The sequence below is a fragment of the Canis lupus genome, chromosome 1, assembly GCF_011100685.1.
Source record: "Canis lupus familiaris isolate Mischka breed German Shepherd chromosome 1, alternate assembly UU_Cfam_GSD_1.0, whole genome shotgun sequence".
NCBI lineage: Eukaryota > Metazoa > Chordata > Mammalia > Carnivora > Canidae > Canis > Canis lupus.
This window is the reverse complement of record NC_049222.1, coordinates 35,650,302-35,667,691: the sequence shown is the minus strand read 5'-3', so window position 1 is coordinate 35,667,691 and position 17,390 is coordinate 35,650,302. Positions and strand designations below refer to the sequence as shown.

Genomic DNA, 17,390 nt, shown 5'->3' with positions numbered 1-17,390 from the left:
TTTTTCCTGTTTTCATCTAAGTCAATGCCTTTAACCTGTTTGAATCTTGGAATCTTTAGCAAATCTGAAGAAAGTTTGGTCCCTCTCCCCATAAGAACTCCAGTATACATGCCTCCTCGTCTTATACAGAATTTCAGAGAATTCACAGCCACTTACGAACCCCTGTTCTAAGTTAAGAGTGAAAACCCAGCCACGGCCATCTGGTAAGGTACTTATCAAGGCCTCACATCTGTTATCCTCAACCAAGTTAGTCCTGCCCCATGAGCACCTGTTTTGCTGATTAGACCATATACTGAGCCCCCACTCTTCTGCCATACTTGCACAGATACAATACCTACCAAATTTTATAATGCATGTGTGTAATAAGAAATAATAACCTAGAGGTTCTGAGAATCTTCTTCATCTTGTTGATGTTTCTGGATAGTTTTTTTGTTGATTTTAGAAACTTGCTACCAAAGTCCTTCAAAGAACTGATACTAAGAGAAGGACCCTCTCTAAGGGCTCCTAGAGACAAATAAGCAATGAATTTCCACCCACCCCGCTCCATGATTGTCTATTTCATATTTTGTGAGTGTAAGAAGAAGACAGAAACTTGATGCCCTTTTAAAACTGGTTTTGACACATTTATGTGAAAACAGTCCCAAGTTATGGGAATATGAGGCACAGGAGAAGGTTTGGAGCAGAACCTTCTTACCCACAAGGAATGGTGATGAATGGAGTAAAAAAAAAAAAAAAAAAAAAGCTTAGAGTACCCATGCTGGAAGATTAAAAATGGAAATTCAGTTTCCTCTCAAAAATGGGCTTTGCATTGTGTCACTGGGCACAATGGAAATAGAAGCCAGAAGTCATAGTTTATTTTGAGAATGTTGTAGAACATTTGTCGTCCCCCATTAGATGATTGTGTTACGCAGCACTAGGGACATCCTAGAACTACACTTGTGCTCTGACCTCTACCATCATCTACCACCCGCTCTCAGGGAACACAGTCTTTCCTCGCTGTTGCCATATATATATATGTTCTTATTCCAATCTGATCCTCCCTCATCCCCAAAATAATCAGCATGAACAGAATGAAGCAGATGGCACAAGCCTTCTTTGGCATACTGGCAGATCTGTATCACTCACTCAGTATTTTTAGAATCAAGGGGATTGAAAATTATGTCCTGAGATGTTTTGGGGGAAGACTTACTATCTCTCCAGGGTGACAGGTGTTGAGATATTACCATATTTAAGACTCAAATGCAATCTATATGTCAAGTCACAGAATAGACGGATTATCATCGGGACCATCCCTTTGTCAGTTCTCTGTTAGGATTGTTGATGGTTTGCCAGATAATAGAAAGTTAATCACAAGTCTGTTTTAAGGATGTGGCCAGAAAGCGCATCAGGTTTCAACCAAAGATTGGAATCAGCGGCAACCAGCCAGTACTGGTCATGTACATGGTGATGGGGGACGTTGTATTATCCACACGGTTTATTTTTTTAAAAATAGCTGAGCTTTGATCCTCAGCCACAATGAATTTGTAGTCTGTTGAGAAAGACTATTTTTATAGGAGTTTGTGATAACATCATGAAAACAGTGTAAATATTTATATTTGAAGGTCCACATTAATGAAATACACAGTCATGGTGAATGAAATATTAAAACCATTTGTGAATTTGAATTCATCATTAAAAACTTTCTGAAGAAATTAAAGAATGTTCATTATCATATAATTAATTCAGCTCAACATTTGAGGACCAACTTTGCACTTAGTGTTAGGCTAGGTGTATTTAACACATAGACCTAAAACATACAAAGTCTTGGGAAAAGACATTCATGAATGAACTATGGATAAAAATGTTTAAGTGACATTTTTTTCTTTAAAAGTTCCATAGGAACACAGAGAGGAAATAGGTGTCACGTTTAAATAAAATATGCCAAGTCTAAAAATCGCTGATTATATACCTACCATCTTTGAAGGGTCAAGGAAAATGTAGGTAATGATGTTCATGACTGTTGAACTTTGGTAGCTGGAAAAAGGATCTGGGAAAAATTTATTTAGTGCTTTTTTTTTTTTTTTTTTTAAGTTTCAGTTGAATAGATCTTACTTTTTCCTTTGTAATCTTGGTGTGTTGGTAAGCTATCAGCCAAAGTTGATACCTGTTGAGAAACAAAGAATGCTAGTTTTTACTTGCAATGTCATAGGTCTTTTCTGCATGTGTGAGCATATGTGTTTTCCAGACTACTATGAATTATTCCCACTGTGAAAAACGGATGGTGGGTTATGTAGAGGGGGGGAACATGTGTGTTGTTTGCCTCGTATCCATAGCTGAGTGGCTAGAACCCTGTGCCAGTTGTGCAGCTGATGGCTTCTACTTTTAATCTCAGTGTTTCATAAACAACCTATATTTGTGTGGTGTGTTTTTAGATTACCCGCGTATTTCACATCCCTGCTGTTCCAGCTGGTTGCCCCCAACAGCCCATTATATGCATCAGGTGGTGTCACAAATGAGGAAACACACTCAAGATGTAGCTAACAAATGGGCAAACTAGAATTTGAACTGGGGCATCTTTCCACGGTATTCAAAGAACAACTGACCTGTTCTACGTAAACCCCTCCCACGCTTCAGGGAAACACCTGAGAGTGAATCAGCAGTGCAGTTGTGTCTGAAGGAAAGCAGAACCTTGCCCTCCTCTCTCTTGAGTGTGAAACTGAGCTGTGCTACCTAGTATAGCAGCCACTAGCCACATGGGGCTATTTTAACAATAATTTCAGTTTCTCAGGGTCACACTTTGAGTGTTCAGTTGCCGTCATGTGTGTGACATTTCCATCATCACAGAAAGTTCTCTTGGACATACTGCTCATCTCTCCTAAAGCAAGAGTGGGGAGAATGAATTTAGTGAGCAGAGTTGAAAGAAGTGTATGCAGGGGGTTGGTGGAAGGGAAAGAAATCCCCCACCACCACACCAGTTCTCCTGAGGGCCTGGTGTTATTCTGAGTTCAGCTATAATGAGAACAAGGAAAAGATAAATTTCAAATTTCATACTGTGTGTACATTTTCAGCTTTTTGGATAGACCTGGAAAGAACACAAATTTCAAGTGAATGCATTTAATGACAATGATAAATTGTGGGACTTTTATAGCTGGACCAGTATTACGGCCAGACTTAAGCTGGATGAGAAGTAGGACACATCATGAGACCTGGCAGCAGAAACTCGGCCACACAGAATAGCATTCCTGGAAGGAGTCATTTGGTCTATGGCCACAGTTGTTGGGGATGTCTCAGAGGAGGGCCTCGGGCATGAACTGCAGTACTAGGAGGGAACGAGGAGTTGGGGATGATGATCTCGGTTCAAGTCACACTTGGTTACAGACGAACAAGGGATGTGTGTGCTGCCATCAGAAGGAAAGTTTGGTGCCAAGATGCTGGCTGAGAACACCCATGTTGCCAGCCTTGGATCAGAGCTGAAGCTGCAGGTCAGAGTGCGCACATCGGCTCTGAGAGTTCCAGGCAGGTGGGGCAGGATAGTGAGGGCTGTCTGCCTGCTGCTGGCTCCTTAACTCTGACTGGACGCTAAACACATCTGAGCTAGTTGATGAGGAGCACAAGAAGTTTGCTGCAGTTTTTGCCCACTCCAAAAGGAATGTCTGTTTTCCTGTGTACATGTGCTGTGAGGGGGTATGTTTAAAGATGCTTAAGCTATTGTGACAGTAAAATTTCACCTAGCGTAGACTCCAGCTTTCTGATCTGAAAGTAACCGTGAAAAGGTAAGTAAAAATGAACTTTTAACAATAAAGAGCACCTCTAAAGACTGGACAGTAAATGAATGTCTGCAGGAAACAAGCACTTGAAGACCTGCTGTGATTTCTCCCTTTACCCGTGAGTGCTCTGCTTACTTGGCAAGGCTCAGAAAAGGCTGGCCTGAGTACAGAAGCTACTCTAGTGTGTTTAATGTAAATATATAGTACTCTTTTTTTTTTTTTTTTTTGAGTATTGGCACTTGAAAGGTTAGCATCCACTTGCCTGAGAATTACTCTCTCTAGAAAAGTCCAGGATTCTAGGGAGTCACAGGGTTTTCTGCATTGTTCAGGACTGCCAGAGACTCTTCAGCCTCTTCACAAGATGGTTCACTGGTAGAAAAAGAAGAGCCTGGGTTTGGGTGACTTGCCTGGGTTGGAAGTGTGGTGGCAGTTTTGGTTTGAGACAGGTTGAGGCTGGAGGAAAAAGCAGGCCCACCTCCTCGAAGTGGCCCTCCAGGGTGGGGCTGCGGAATGAGGAAATGTCCCCATAAACAAAGGAGAAGAGATTAGGAGAACAATTCACTAGAGGATGCTATACCTACACCTCTGACCACAGCCCAGCCACCATTGTTTCCGTGGGAATATTTTGTCTCCCCTCCAAAGGCACTGCATCAGTGAACTAAACTGGCTTTATTCACATTTTGTTGACACCAGAGAGTTGAGACCTTCAGCATGGTAACCTTACAAACAAATTAACTTGGATGTATACAAATTATTTCATCTCATCCCGTGGAAGTTTAAACAGGTGTGATAACAACGTATGCTCTGCTAACAATGAGCAAAGAGGAATAACCCACAGTTTGAATAAGCAGAGATGACTTTTGTTTCTGTAGCAGTAAACCACTAATGCATGAGGGAGATTTTTTTCTTCTTCTTTGAATTGGTTGAATGAACCTCACACTGACCTGAAGTCATGATCTGAAGTAGATAATGCTGTGTCTATGGAAATAGCTGTCTCTGTCAAAAGGAAAGCGTGCTTCATGTACCATCAAAACACTGTGCTGGCCTCCTCGCCACTTAGGACTCACATGCAGAAGGACCTCTGGAGGAGGGAGACTTGTGTCCTACACTGGAACCATTTAAAGAACCATGTTGATTGGGTAGTTGATGTTGAACTGGTAGGGGAGGAAGAGCATTGTTTCCAAGTGGCTAATCCAAAAAAACTGTTCCTTTTCTTTCCACAGATGGTCTGGTGATCCAGAACATGTGCCAGCTCTAGTGATGCAGATTACCTTTCTGCTCCTGGAACCTCATCTGTGCCTCCGACATTCTCCTCCCAGCCTGAGACTGCATATATAAATTGGGATGTGGGAAAGCAGGAAGCAAAGCTCATGGTAACTGAGAGGCCCATATCTGGGTAGAACCAGGCCCAGGACCACGACACTGCCTCTCCCCTGGTCTGGAGTTCAGGCTGCCGTGGCTCCGCTGATGTGCTCAGCACCATCCTTCCATTTGTGCTTAAATGGCACAGCATTTGGTCAGCGCATCTGAAAAGGAAGGTGTGAGAAGTAAAGCCCATGGCCACCTATCCCTGCCAATTATGTGGCAAGACGTTCCTCACCCTGGAGAAGTTCACTATCCACAATTATTCCCACTCCAGGGAGCGACCTTACAAGTGCTTGCAGCCAGACTGTGGCAAAGCCTTCATTTCCAGATATAAATTAATGAGGTGAGAGGCTCTAGAAAAGGTATGCACTTTTACACATACCTTTAAATGGCTTAGCTAGCCCTCTGACCAGACACTGCAAGGGAAAGTGGATGCAGGATGCGGATGCACTTTAGCCCTTAACACTCCACTGTTTAATGTGGTTTTCTGGGAGAGTTTTTGCATGTAGCGTCAGTTCATTCTTTAAACAAGTATTTCCTGTGATCCTATGATATGCCAGGCATAAAAACAGAGAGATGAAAAGACCCATGCTAGAGAGATAGTCAGGCAAACACAACTAAAATGCAATGTAAGTTCTTTGACAGAGCTATGCAGGTGGAGGGAGCTGTTCTCCACAGCTTGATGAGAGCTGGTGAGGCTTCTCAGAAAGGTAGTCTAGGCTGTGACATAAAGAATGACCAGGAGGTGGACAGAGAGGAGGTTCTGGGGAAGCCTGAAACCTTGCCCTCAAAGCACACAAGTAGAGAGGGTAGCAGTGGAAGAGGAACGGGTGAGGCTCAAAATGGAGGCAAAAAAGGAAGCAACTCCTAACAGGCCTTATCCGCTGTGCCAGATGGTTTATTCTACTGAGTCCAAGTAGTGAAAAATGATTTTGACTGGGATATTGGGAAGATGGTTCATAGTAATTTGGAGGAGAGAAAGGTGGCAAGTTGATGGATATGAAGTATGATGTAACAGTCCAGATCCTGACAGTGAGGTTGGAGAGGAGGCAACGTCTCCCAAGTGTCAGCGTTTGGAGCCTTTTCTTAACTTAGCGGCAGTTTACAAGTGGAATTCTGTTGGGTGTACAGGTGCTGAATATATGCATTTAATTGATTTTCAGAGGTGTCCATGATATGTAGATGGATAAAAACCATGGTTTTAGCACATCAGTCCTTTAAAAAAAAGGTACATTTAGTCTGAATTATTTCTTGAATGACTGTTAGTTGCTCACTTCCATGAGAGAAATGAATATATGAGCTGTAGCTTCTACCTCCAAAGGTTTTTATATCCTAGAAAAGACAAAGCATACATAGCACTGCTCAGTTGTGTGACAGTCTTGAGAACAGTGGTTGAATCTGAATGCTGTGTGCTGTGTGTGAGGTACACGTGCAGAATCCTCACGAGCGTGTGCTGCTTTTGACACCTGATTAAGAGAAATGTGTCATTTGCCTTTAATCTTCATGGTGTGAATTTCAGAGCTTCAACTTTCAGACTACCACGGGTGAGAGTCAAAATCTGGCCAGAGAGGATTCCCCTATGAGTGGTATTAACATGGACCACATTATTAAATCCTGGAGTGCCCTTGGAGGAAGGCACCTGAAGGTTTTAAAAACATATAAATTAGGCTCCTGGCCCTTTAGAATACCATTGTCCTGATGATGTGATAGGATCTAGTTTTAAAAATAAGCCTATAAATGCATAGGTATTTTAAGATTCCAGTGGGTTCTGTACAGAGGCCAGTATGTAGTTGCCATAAATGTATAAGTATTGAGTGCCTACTGTGTGCACCGATTTTGTTGCAGAGCCTTCCTGTTTTGCAACGAGCCTCTTGTATGTACGCGGTAATTCTTCTTACCCGAGCACTGAAAGCAGCGTTTGCTGAAGTTCCCCCACAGTGAGGCTGTGATGACAGTGAATGCAAACCGAGACACATACAGCAGATGAGTATTTGAAGACAGTGGAGCTACCAGATGATTGAAATGACAGGAATTAGGTGGGATTACTGTGGTGGACCACACTGAAGATGTCTTAAGCAATTAATTTAGGAGCTGGTGGTTCTGAGCAAGGGAAACAACTTGCCCAGTGAACAGTGTGAAGTGAGGCCTAAACGGGAAGCAGTGTGCTTTTGCAAGAACTGCCTGCCCCACCACGGCCGCCAGCTTGTGGCGCCTCTCTGGCTTGAAGCAGAGGTCTAAAACGGAATGGAAGGGTGGCTAGATGGTGGGGGATGCTTTCGGCTCTTTGTCTATAATTTTCACAACAGGCAGCATTCCCTTCCATGTCCCTCCGTTGCAACACAAGCGCCGTTTTATTGGCAGAGGTCGGAGAAAATAACTTGCTTAACTAGAAAAGAGAATGTGGGTCCCAGTACGGCAGGCAGGGGAAACAGGTGGAAACAGCAGAAGGCTAGAAAAGATGATTTGGCCAGGCTTGATGTGCGCAGTGACCCCTGAGGGATTCTGAGATCATGGCCATGACCCAGGTGCCACCCTTGGCGCTGCCTGAAGCACAGACTGAAAACCTGTGGTTTCATGGCTTGTGAGGCAAGAGGAGAAGTTGAGGGGAGGAAACCAGTTGTTGAAGTAATTTCAGCTATAAGCTGATCATGTTCTAGATCAGGACTGTTGCATGAGTGAGGGATCGATTAAAAGGGGAAGAATTGGGTGCCAGATAAAGGAGAGTCAGAAAATTCAGAGAAACAGCAGCTGGTAAAATGTGAAAAGTGGTATTATTGCTCAAGGAGAGGTTGGTTGACCTGTGCCTTTCTCCTGGGTAGTCAGGAGTAGGACCCTCCAGAGTTGTTAACTTGGCATTGATCTGTCCATGGGTGATAAATGGAATTGAATCAGATCACAATCTTCCACAAAGAAAAAGAGAGAGGATGAATAGAAAATCCAGGGCACAACTCCAGGGTGTATTCACTAGCACCGGACCGAATAGAAAATAGCTTAAATGCCACGTCTATAAATCGTTCCCCCTCACATTTATTCCTGATGATGTATCTGTGGATATCTGGTATTAGAATGGGGGTGGTTTGCCCTCTAATGAGGCTTGGAAACCCCGTCTGCAATGTATTTCAATACAGTGGAACCTGGGGCCACCGTATCCTCTCCCATCTCAGATGCCCACGTACTGGCTCCTGGCCCTCCACATTGTACCATTTTACATATCCCTGTGCATGTTAGCTCTCATGTCCTGGAGGGAAAGGGCGGAGCTTCCTTTTCTTTCTATCCCCTGCATGTAGTCAGCTAATTTATATATATATTTTTAAGGGAGCAAACCAGGAGATACAAGGTTTTGCTTTATTTTTAAGAAAATGGCAGTTTGGCTCAAATCATCTTTGTATTTTTGAACTGGCTTCTAAAACAGCTGCTACTGTGTAGACCCCTTACCAATTCTAACTCTAGAAAGGGATCTGGAATGGACAATATAGGGTAGATGTTTGGGTGAAAGGTATGATTAGTACACTTTTGACTTAAATCCTTTTCTTACAGAATGAGTTGTTAGAAATTCTTTTGTATCCAAAGCCACAAGTTCAGTTGCATCTCAGAGGCGTGCAGCCCTGTCTCCAGTTCTTCATGATCCAGCCTACTTCCTGGAGGTCACTGGTAATTTCATTGGCAATTCAAAAGGACTTTTTCTAGAAGGGCTAAGCTGCTTCAACAGTTGAGAGTTTTTCTTTGAGCTTCCAGGATAAGCCTTTGTCGTCTTGTTGATTTGAAATTTCAAAATACCTGTTTTATAATTGTAAAGCACAAATCAGTCTGGAAAACCATCAGAGTTCCATTTCTGTTTTAGTTCCACTGATTTCCTAAAATCTAAACTCTGTGGGTTTTTAAAGATGCAGTGATATGAGGAGATCCTAAGTTCATCATCCTTAAAACTTTAAAAAGGTTCATTTTAATAAGTAAGCGCATCATATACAACGCCAAGTCCTGCATGTTTCCTTCCAAAACAACATCCATAATTACAGCTTGTGGCTTGCAAGTACAACATAGTTTGCTTCACGTCCACTTTGACAGTTAACTCTTTTAGGTATTCTGTCTTCGGGGCCTCTGGAGCCAGGGGCTGCACACCTCTGAGATAACTGATAGAAAAGCACTAAATAGAAGAATCAAGACTTCAGCATGAGGCTCAGACTTGGGGCACAGATGGTGGCTGACGTTCTGGGTCCAACTGAACACTCTCTGAGGTTAAGGATAGACTTCAGTGTTCTTTATGTGGCCTAAACTCTTTGCCTCAGTCAATAAAGACCAAGCAGGAATTGTACTTAGGAACAATAACCTAAAATCTGGGAAGGGGACACAAGGTGGGTAAGGGGTTGTGTGTAGAAGGTAAATTGGGTCACTTTTGGGAGAGCACTGAATTTTCAAGACTATAGAATACCCATTTTGACCCCTTCTTGAAAAATCACATATTTTTAAATGTATTTGTTTAGAAATCTTCGTGTAGATGAGGAAAATACATTTTTCGGATATGAAAATTGTACTAGACCTTTAGTAGTGCCTATTTTTTTTAAATTATAAAGTTACATATTTGTAGAATGTGGAAAATACAGAAAAGCTATTTTTAAATGAAAATCTTTTATGCCAGCATCTAGAGAAAACTTTTAACATTTTCCTATCATTCCTACACATTTGACTATTAAAAAAAAATTGAGTCTATTACGAAATGTTTCCTTCTGCTCCTAGGCACATGGCTACCCATTCGCCCCAGAAATCTCACCAGTGTGCTCACTGTGAGAAGACATTCAACCGGAAAGACCACCTAAAAAACCACCTCCAAACTCATGACCCCAACAAAATGGCCTTTGGGTGTGAGGAGTGTGGGAAGAAGTACAACACCATGCTGGGCTACAAGAGGCACCTGGCCCTCCATGCGGCCAGCAGCGGCGACCTCACCTGTGGGGTCTGTGCCCTGGAGCTAGGGAGCACGGAGGTGCTGCTGGACCACCTCAAAGCCCATGCTGAAGAGAAGCCCCCCAGCGGAACCAAGGAAAAGAAGCACCAGTGCGACCACTGTGAGAGATGCTTCTACACCCGGAAAGACGTGCGGCGCCACCTGGTGGTCCACACAGGCTGCAAGGACTTCCTGTGCCAGTTCTGTGCCCAGCGATTTGGGCGCAAAGACCACCTCACACGACATACCAAGAAGACACACTCACAGGAGCTGATGAAAGAGAGTCTTCAGTCTGGAGACCTTCTGAGCACCTTCCACTCCATCTCTCCCCAATTTCAATTGAAGGCTGCCCCGTTGTCTCCTTACCCTTTAGGAGCTCCTGCACAGAACGGGCTTGCAAGTAGCTTGCCAGCTGAGGTACACAGCCACCCCCACAACCCCTCGGATCAAACCTCCCAGCCTGTACAACCGCTGCCAGAGCCCCTCGCCCCCCTCCACCCCGTAACATCTCCCAGCTCTCCTCCCCCGCCCCTCCAGAATCACAAGTACAACACCAGTTCTACCTCATACTCTCCACTTGCAAGCCTGCCCCTCAAAACAGATACTAAAGGATTTTGCAATATCAATTTGCTTGAGGACTTGCCTCTGCAAGAGCCTCAGTCACCTCACAAGCTCACCCCAGGTTTTGATCTGGCTAAGGGAAGTGCTGGTAAAGTAAACCTGCCCAAGGAGCTACCTGCGGATGCTGTGAACCTAACAATACCTGCCTCTTTGGACATTTCCCCCCTCTTGGGCTTCTGGCAGCTGCCCCCACCTGCTACCCAAAATGCTTTTGGGAATAGCACTCTCACCCTGGGGCCTGGGGAGTCTCTGCCCCACAGGTTAGGCTGTCTGGGGCAACAACAACAAGACCCCTCACTAGCCATGAGCACCATGAGCCTGGGCCAGCTTCCTCTTCCTCCCATCCCCCATGTTTTCCCAGCTGGCACTGGCTCTGCCATCCTGCCTCATTTCCATCATGCATTCAGATGACTGGTTTTTAAAGCATACTTTTCTTATTCTGGAAGGTGTTTTAAGAAGCATTTTAAACATCAATTATACTACAAGGAAAGATACAGAAAGCAGGACTGGGAATATGGATTATTCAGTGATGATGACTGGCTTGAGACGAGAGAGTTCTCGAACTGCATGTATTGTGCCAATCTGTCCTGAGTGTTCATGCTTTGTACCAAATTTAATAAGCAAGTATTCTTTAATGGAACTGCAAATATCGTCATAACCGACATCCAAACGAGGGCTGCTATATATAGGTGTTTGTCAAATTGAATTTAATCGTAAGCCATGATCATAATAATGTTAACTAATTTTATGTGGCACTGCCTAGTAAGGGAACTATGGAAAGTTTGGATTTCTCCAAGATGGGAGAATTTTTAAAATAAGAAAATAACCTTTATATTGCATATTATAACTAGGCTGTGTATTTCTTTTCAGGGATTTTTCTACCTTCAGGGTTGGATGTAGTTTAGTTACTATTGCCATAGCCAACCTGTAGTTTTACAGAAACAATTTCTTGTGGAATAATAGACGTCTCCATTTTAAAAAAGCATTTTAAATGTAGTTTGAATATTTTCCACAAGATGCTACAATGTGAGTTATCACTTCATTTATCTTAAAGACTAAACTGGCTGTCAGTTACATCTGACAGAAAAAAAAATCACTGTGTAACCAGGTTAAGTGGTAAAATAATCCAGGCGTCAGTCAAAAAAAGCATTTTGCTGACTTTAATATTGATTATATTTTTTAACAGGAATTTAAGAAAATATTACTGGAATTTTAAAATATATATATATATTAAACAAGAATTTCTTTGCTCTGTCTGGCTTAAAATACTACTCTGCTTAAGTATTATTTTTAATCACCAATAAATGCATTTTAAATTCATCATTTAAGTCAAATATTAGTTTTATTCAAAAAGGTTAACATTTGCAATGTAACTATAATCTATGTCTTGAATTTGGTATCTAATGAGTTTTAAAAATATAAAACCTAACCTTTTTTTTAAGCTCCTTTGTCTTTTGTGTTTAGAGGCTTTCTATATGAAGATATATCTTACATATAATAAACTCTACAAATCCTGCATACTTGACTTGACTGATTTTTGCGTACAACTGCACCTGAGTGACCTTGCAGATGGAGATCTAAAACATTGCCTGCTCCCTCATGCCCCCTCCTGGTCATTACTTCCCCCACAGAAACTACTGTTCTGACTTCTATTCAGCCTCTATTAGGAACTACCTTTTTGAGTAAATTAAGATTTAAGGCGGAAGCTCATACACTTAAGTTCCTAGCACTATTTATTTCTAAAACTTACTGATACAACTCTTGGATCTTCCCATAATAGTATGTCATTTATTTCTGATGTATGTGTCAGACTGCTGGCCACTGGCGTTTAGTCTACCCTGGACTACGATGTTCCAGTTTTACAGTGGTCCTTACCATTAATTTCTAGTGCAAATTAGAAATTTATCTATTCCTTATTGGGATTTCTTCAGGAAGTAGTATGAGCCCTTGAATCTGACCATCCTGTTTGTTTTACCTCTTATAAGGGTGGGGGTAGTTGGTGAGAAGGAAGCTTGGAGTACCTCTGCCCATCAAAGAAGCCTATTGGCCAGTGTGAGAAACCCTGACCCACAGCCCTTACCAATGAGCTCAGGACCATGAAGGGCAGCAACAAGTGGCCCGGGGCTTGGCTGTAGTATATGAAACTGACCTGGGAGAGCCTTAAAGTACAATTTAACCTGGGAGCAGGAAATGAGACCAAGGAATAAAGTTTACCTCTTCAGTAGCAATCCACTGGGATGCTGACCTCCATTCCTATATCCGCTGTCACCCCTCAGAGAAGGCCATCTGCCAGAGCCTGGAGAGAGAGAGTACTAGCTCACCTTAGCAGATCTCCCAAGATCCATAATAGAAGTTCCCACAAATACTTTTATATGGCTTAGTAGTCTTCAGTCCGTTGCAGGACTGATTTCCCTGAGCATAAAACAGCTTTAGGTCCCAAAAATGTTGATCATATGGGTTTCAGGTGCTGTGTTTGCTGCACTACAAGTGGGAGTAGGTTGGGATTCTCCTACTTGAATTTAGACAGGAAAAATAGCTTAACTCATGAAATTCCCTGAGGTCAAGAAAAAACTAGAAGTTCATACATGAAAAAGCATGAATTAAGTATAAAGAACTCCACAAAAAGAGTTTATTCACCCTGAGGAAGGCAACCAGAAAGAAAGAACACCTCCCAACAGAGCCATATAAACCAATGGTGGGATGAGCAGCTGACTTCTGATTTGGCCGTGATAAATAAATAGCCTGAGTCCTCTTAAGAATATCCTTCCCACAGGATAGAAAGGTTATTGGAACTTGTCCCTCCATGGCAGTGTTTCCCCCAAAACTGTGTGCACTGGTGTGAGACCATTCTTCATGGCATACAGATGGACACTTAACCTAGGAGTACTTACTGATTAATTAGAAGCAAATAGCAAAACAAAGATTTCAGATTATGCAGACTGAAGCTAGGTAAAACACGATTTTCCTAGTAAGCAAATAATGCTACTAAATAAAACGTTTCCAAAGACTGTTTTACTAAAAGGTTCTAACATCAAAGCGACATTTCTTTAAAAACCTATTAAATGTAATTAAAAATTAAAAAAAGTCAGCCACTGTCATACAGGTTGATGTGTTGTTTAATATCGTTTTGAAAATTTTAAAAGGAATATTGAAGAAGAAAAGGTGAATCTCATTTTTACTTGTTCTCCATGATGTCTCAAGAATAATCATGGGCTTATTCCACCTTCCTCTCCCCTTAGGTGGCGTTCCTGGGTGCACAGCTGTCCAGGTTGATGAGTTAAAGGGAGACAGTCTGAAAACAAACAAAAGGGCATTTACTTTAGAACTTCACCTTTTCCACACTGAGAATGTTAAATAAATATAGGCATCTTTACATTTTTAATTGTTCTAACAAATTCACAGTATCAAGAAAAAAGTCTCCATAACAGCCCTATTCATTATCAATCTCAGGGAACTGTCGCTTTTGGGGGAAATGTGTTTGGGAAAAGGGACTCGGTGGTAGCCTTCCAGGGGAAAATGAGGACTTATTCCCCTTTCCTGTTACGTCGAGTCAGAAGCTGAATATCATTTTCAGACTATATGTTTAACAAAAGAGTATGTTTCAAGAGCACACATTCTATTAAACCAACTGAAGGATCACCCAAATTTCTCTTTGGTTTGCCTGCTATGGATTTGTTCTCTTAAAGGCTTACTAACTGTATCTTGCACATTCAATGGTCAGGAACACCTGGATTTGAAGTTAATTTTTGTTTTTTTCTTACCTGGACTCTAGGAGTTAATCTTTTTTAGAAGATTTAGTAAATCCTTGTCTGAGTTTTGCTCCAGAAGCAGGGTCCACTGCTAATCCTTTGCAGACATAAACAGATTTGTTATTATGTGAAAGCAAACATTAGCAAGAAAAAAAAAAAGGAATGATTATGAAATCCTCACACTGGATTCAAAAGTCCTCTCTTCCTTTTTGTTTTGTTCTGTTTTGTTTTGTAGCTATAGACAAGTACTCAGTCTCCTATCCTGGGCCAAATAATAAGGAAAATAGTGACCATCTCAGGCATCTTCTCTCCTCTGCCCCTAGCCCTTCGCGTACTCAAGGATGAGCCCTTTGGACCAGCAGCTCGAGTGGCCCACCATTTAAACAATTTGACTCTCACCACCTCTCCCCACTGCTGTCCTGGCTTTTGAAATGTTCCCTAAGTATATCATGTCTTTACAGTTCTTTGCCTGCTCTCATTCCAGAAAGGGTTTGATAAGCCTTATAGAAGCATGAGATGCCTTTCCTCCCAGGAGTTATTTACATAGCGATGGACTCATTCCACAAACAGGATTCTTTTCCTTTGTGCCCAGCAGCAGTATTAGATATGAGGATGAAGGAGTTTATAGATATAAGCATGCCATGCCACAATCTGTTTTGTACCATGTGGTATGGGACAGGAGTCTCAGAAATCTTTTTTTTTTTATTTTTTATTTTTTTTGGTAAAATGAAACAATTGCCCTCTGTTCTAGAGCTTGCCATTCTATTTAGTGTTTTATGAAGGGGGGAGTGACCAAACATCCCAAGGAAATTGTCAATCAAACTATCAAAAGACACAGGAATAGAATTTTCAGTGTTCATTTTACCAAAAGATCTATAAGTTTTATGTCTTCCAAAGAATCAGCAACTGACCCTTTGATAGTCTTTACATTTGTTACATAATTAAACTAGCCAAGAAGGCGATGCTAGTATGGGCAAGATGCTTAGCTTCATCAGATCTACTGGCTCCAGAAATAAAAGCAGAGCCCACCTCAATAAAGTTGTACAATGCACTTCACTAAACACATAATTCAACATAGCTCTAGAACCCAGAACTAGATTTTTGTAGGGCTCTTAGTCTTTCTGTATAAAAGTACTGCAGGAGCTGCTGCTCGGCAGGGCCTTCTCGGGAGACCAGTTGCTTTGATATCCAAACCCTGGAGAACATGGCCACTAGTTAGAGAGACCTACTGACTAGGTTATAAACTCACTTTCCAACTGAACATCAGAATCTTTGTGAGAATGAAGGAAGATCTAACCTTACTCCAAAACAACTTCCACACATAAATATATATAAAAATTACATATTACATATTAAATGTATTTATAGGTCATGAATATTATAGATAATTATTACATTATAAATGCATATCTCCTTAATGTTTACATTTCTGGTCCAGTTTTTCCAAAGCAGAAAAGGATCTGGTCGGTTCCACCCCTTTCTACGGCGCTACTTGAGCAAATTGCTTAGACTCTCTGAGCTTCCCTTGCCTGTAAACCAGGAATCTGAACAGCACATTTACCCCTGTGCTATTGTGAGGATTAAATGAGTTAATATATGTAGTGCTTAGAAGAGTGTCTGATGTAAGTTTCTGCTATTATTCATGAAGAAGGGAGTTATTTGGCATAGCAAAAAAGTAGAAGCAATCTACCTTCCCGACACAAGGAAATGAGCTAATAAGTAATCTTGTGATACTATGTTTTAACAAAAACAACACCTCTTGTGCCATAGGGAAATCTTCAGAGAATACAAATAGAAAAAATGGGAAAAAATATTGGTGTTAACAGTGATCATGGCAGGATGTAGAATTGTGACTTATCTTCTTCACACTTTTTCTCCATTTTCCAATTATTTTCTACACTGAGCATTAATTTCCTACATGATACTTTTTAGAAATGTTCTTTCTCTAAAGCATTTTTTTTGCAGACAAACAACATAGCTAGAAATGAGAAGTTCCCAGGGTCATCACGATTGCCTAACTTACACAGGCACGAGTGCCGGAGGATACATAACCAGCGTCTGCTTTTATCACAGATAGTCTGGGCGCCTCACTAGCGTTTATGGCCCTTGTTGCTGTAGGGCTAGCCTTCCAGGGTCCTAGGATTGAGTCTTGCATCGGTTCCCTGCTCAGCAGGGAGTCTGCTTCTCCCTCTCCCTCTGTTCCTCCTACCTGCTCATTCTCTCTTTCTCTCTCTCTCTCTAGATAGATAGATAGACCATGCATAATAATTATGTGATGAATGAATGAATCCTCTGAACATCCATGGCATCTGTGAATCAACTTCATAAAACATCACATGCTTTCTTGTATTAGAGATCTTCCTGCACATGCTTATCTTCTCATTAGATTCTAGAATGGATAAGAATTGTGATTTACACACGTGTCTCCCCTGACTGTGAATTTATTTATTTATTTATTTATTTTTTTTTTTCTGACTGTGAATTTAGAACAAAATGCTGTACATGGAAGGTACTACATGTTTCTTTTACTCAAGAGAGTTTAAGAATGAAAGCCAGAGTTTTAGGGAGTTAACTACCAGCTAGATGAAAGACAATAATAGGATTTACGTGGAAGGCGAGTGACACCAAGTGGCCTAAACTACTGATTATCAATCTAGAAATAGCAAAGCCTAGCAACTACAATTTTTAAAAGACTCTCATATTACAAATAGATTAAGACTGAGCAGAAGAGAAACAATGGAGAGTAAGATGCAAATCTGGTTCACACATGAGCCTGTTCATATTAGTGAAAGGAAGTGCTTTTCTCCAAGCCTTAAATATTTTGGAGAATTCACCTCTCCTCGATTTGCTTCTTATATGTTCAATATACTTTCTCCTCAGAATGATTCCAAATGAAATATGACTAATTTAAAGACACATCAACACTGGAGACTATTTAAATGTAAGAAGGTGAGGGGCACCTGCTGT

At 41.5% G+C, this 17,390-nt stretch overlaps 2 protein-coding genes across 30 annotated transcripts in view; one reads left to right on the top strand and one right to left on the bottom strand.

Moving 5' to 3' along the window:
- PLAGL1 (PLAG1 like zinc finger 1) overlaps nucleotides 1-11,994 on the top strand; it is a 110,532-nt gene extending 98,538 nt beyond the window's left edge. For 17 of the 22 annotated variants that reach the window (XM_038526245.1, XM_038526232.1, XM_038526233.1 and 14 more), the window contains 2 exons: nucleotides 4,970-5,454; nucleotides 9,846-11,994. In XM_038526245.1, the coding sequence (XP_038382173.1) occupies nucleotides 5,303-5,454; nucleotides 9,846-11,085 (1,392 nt within the window). In that variant the 5' untranslated portion in view covers nucleotides 4,970-5,302 and the 3' untranslated portion in view covers nucleotides 11,086-11,994. Of the gene's footprint in view, nucleotides 1-4,969; nucleotides 5,455-6,956; nucleotides 7,148-8,648; nucleotides 8,763-9,845 lie in introns of those variants that run through there. The other 5 variants (XM_038526250.1, XM_038526248.1, XM_038526251.1 and 2 more) reach the window with 5 other exon arrangements.
- The window catches only part of ZC2HC1B (zinc finger C2HC-type containing 1B), a 52,215-nt gene continuing 38,884 nt past the window's right edge, over nucleotides 4,060-17,390 (bottom strand). For 3 of the 8 annotated variants that reach the window (XR_005353617.1, XR_005353616.1, XR_005353613.1), the window contains 3 exons: nucleotides 16,633-16,812; nucleotides 14,436-14,520; nucleotides 13,773-13,966 (listed from right to left, as the gene is read on the bottom strand). Coding sequence is in view for 2 of the 8 variants with exons in the window: in XM_038526253.1 (XP_038382181.1) it covers nucleotides 14,450-14,520 (71 nt within the window). In the remaining 6 variants the exon portion in view is untranslated. Of the gene's footprint in view, nucleotides 4,116-4,400; nucleotides 5,273-12,888; nucleotides 12,971-13,772; nucleotides 13,967-14,435; nucleotides 14,521-16,632; nucleotides 16,813-17,390 lie in introns of those variants that run through there. The other 5 variants (XR_005353618.1, XM_038526253.1, XM_038526252.1 and 2 more) reach the window with 3 other exon arrangements.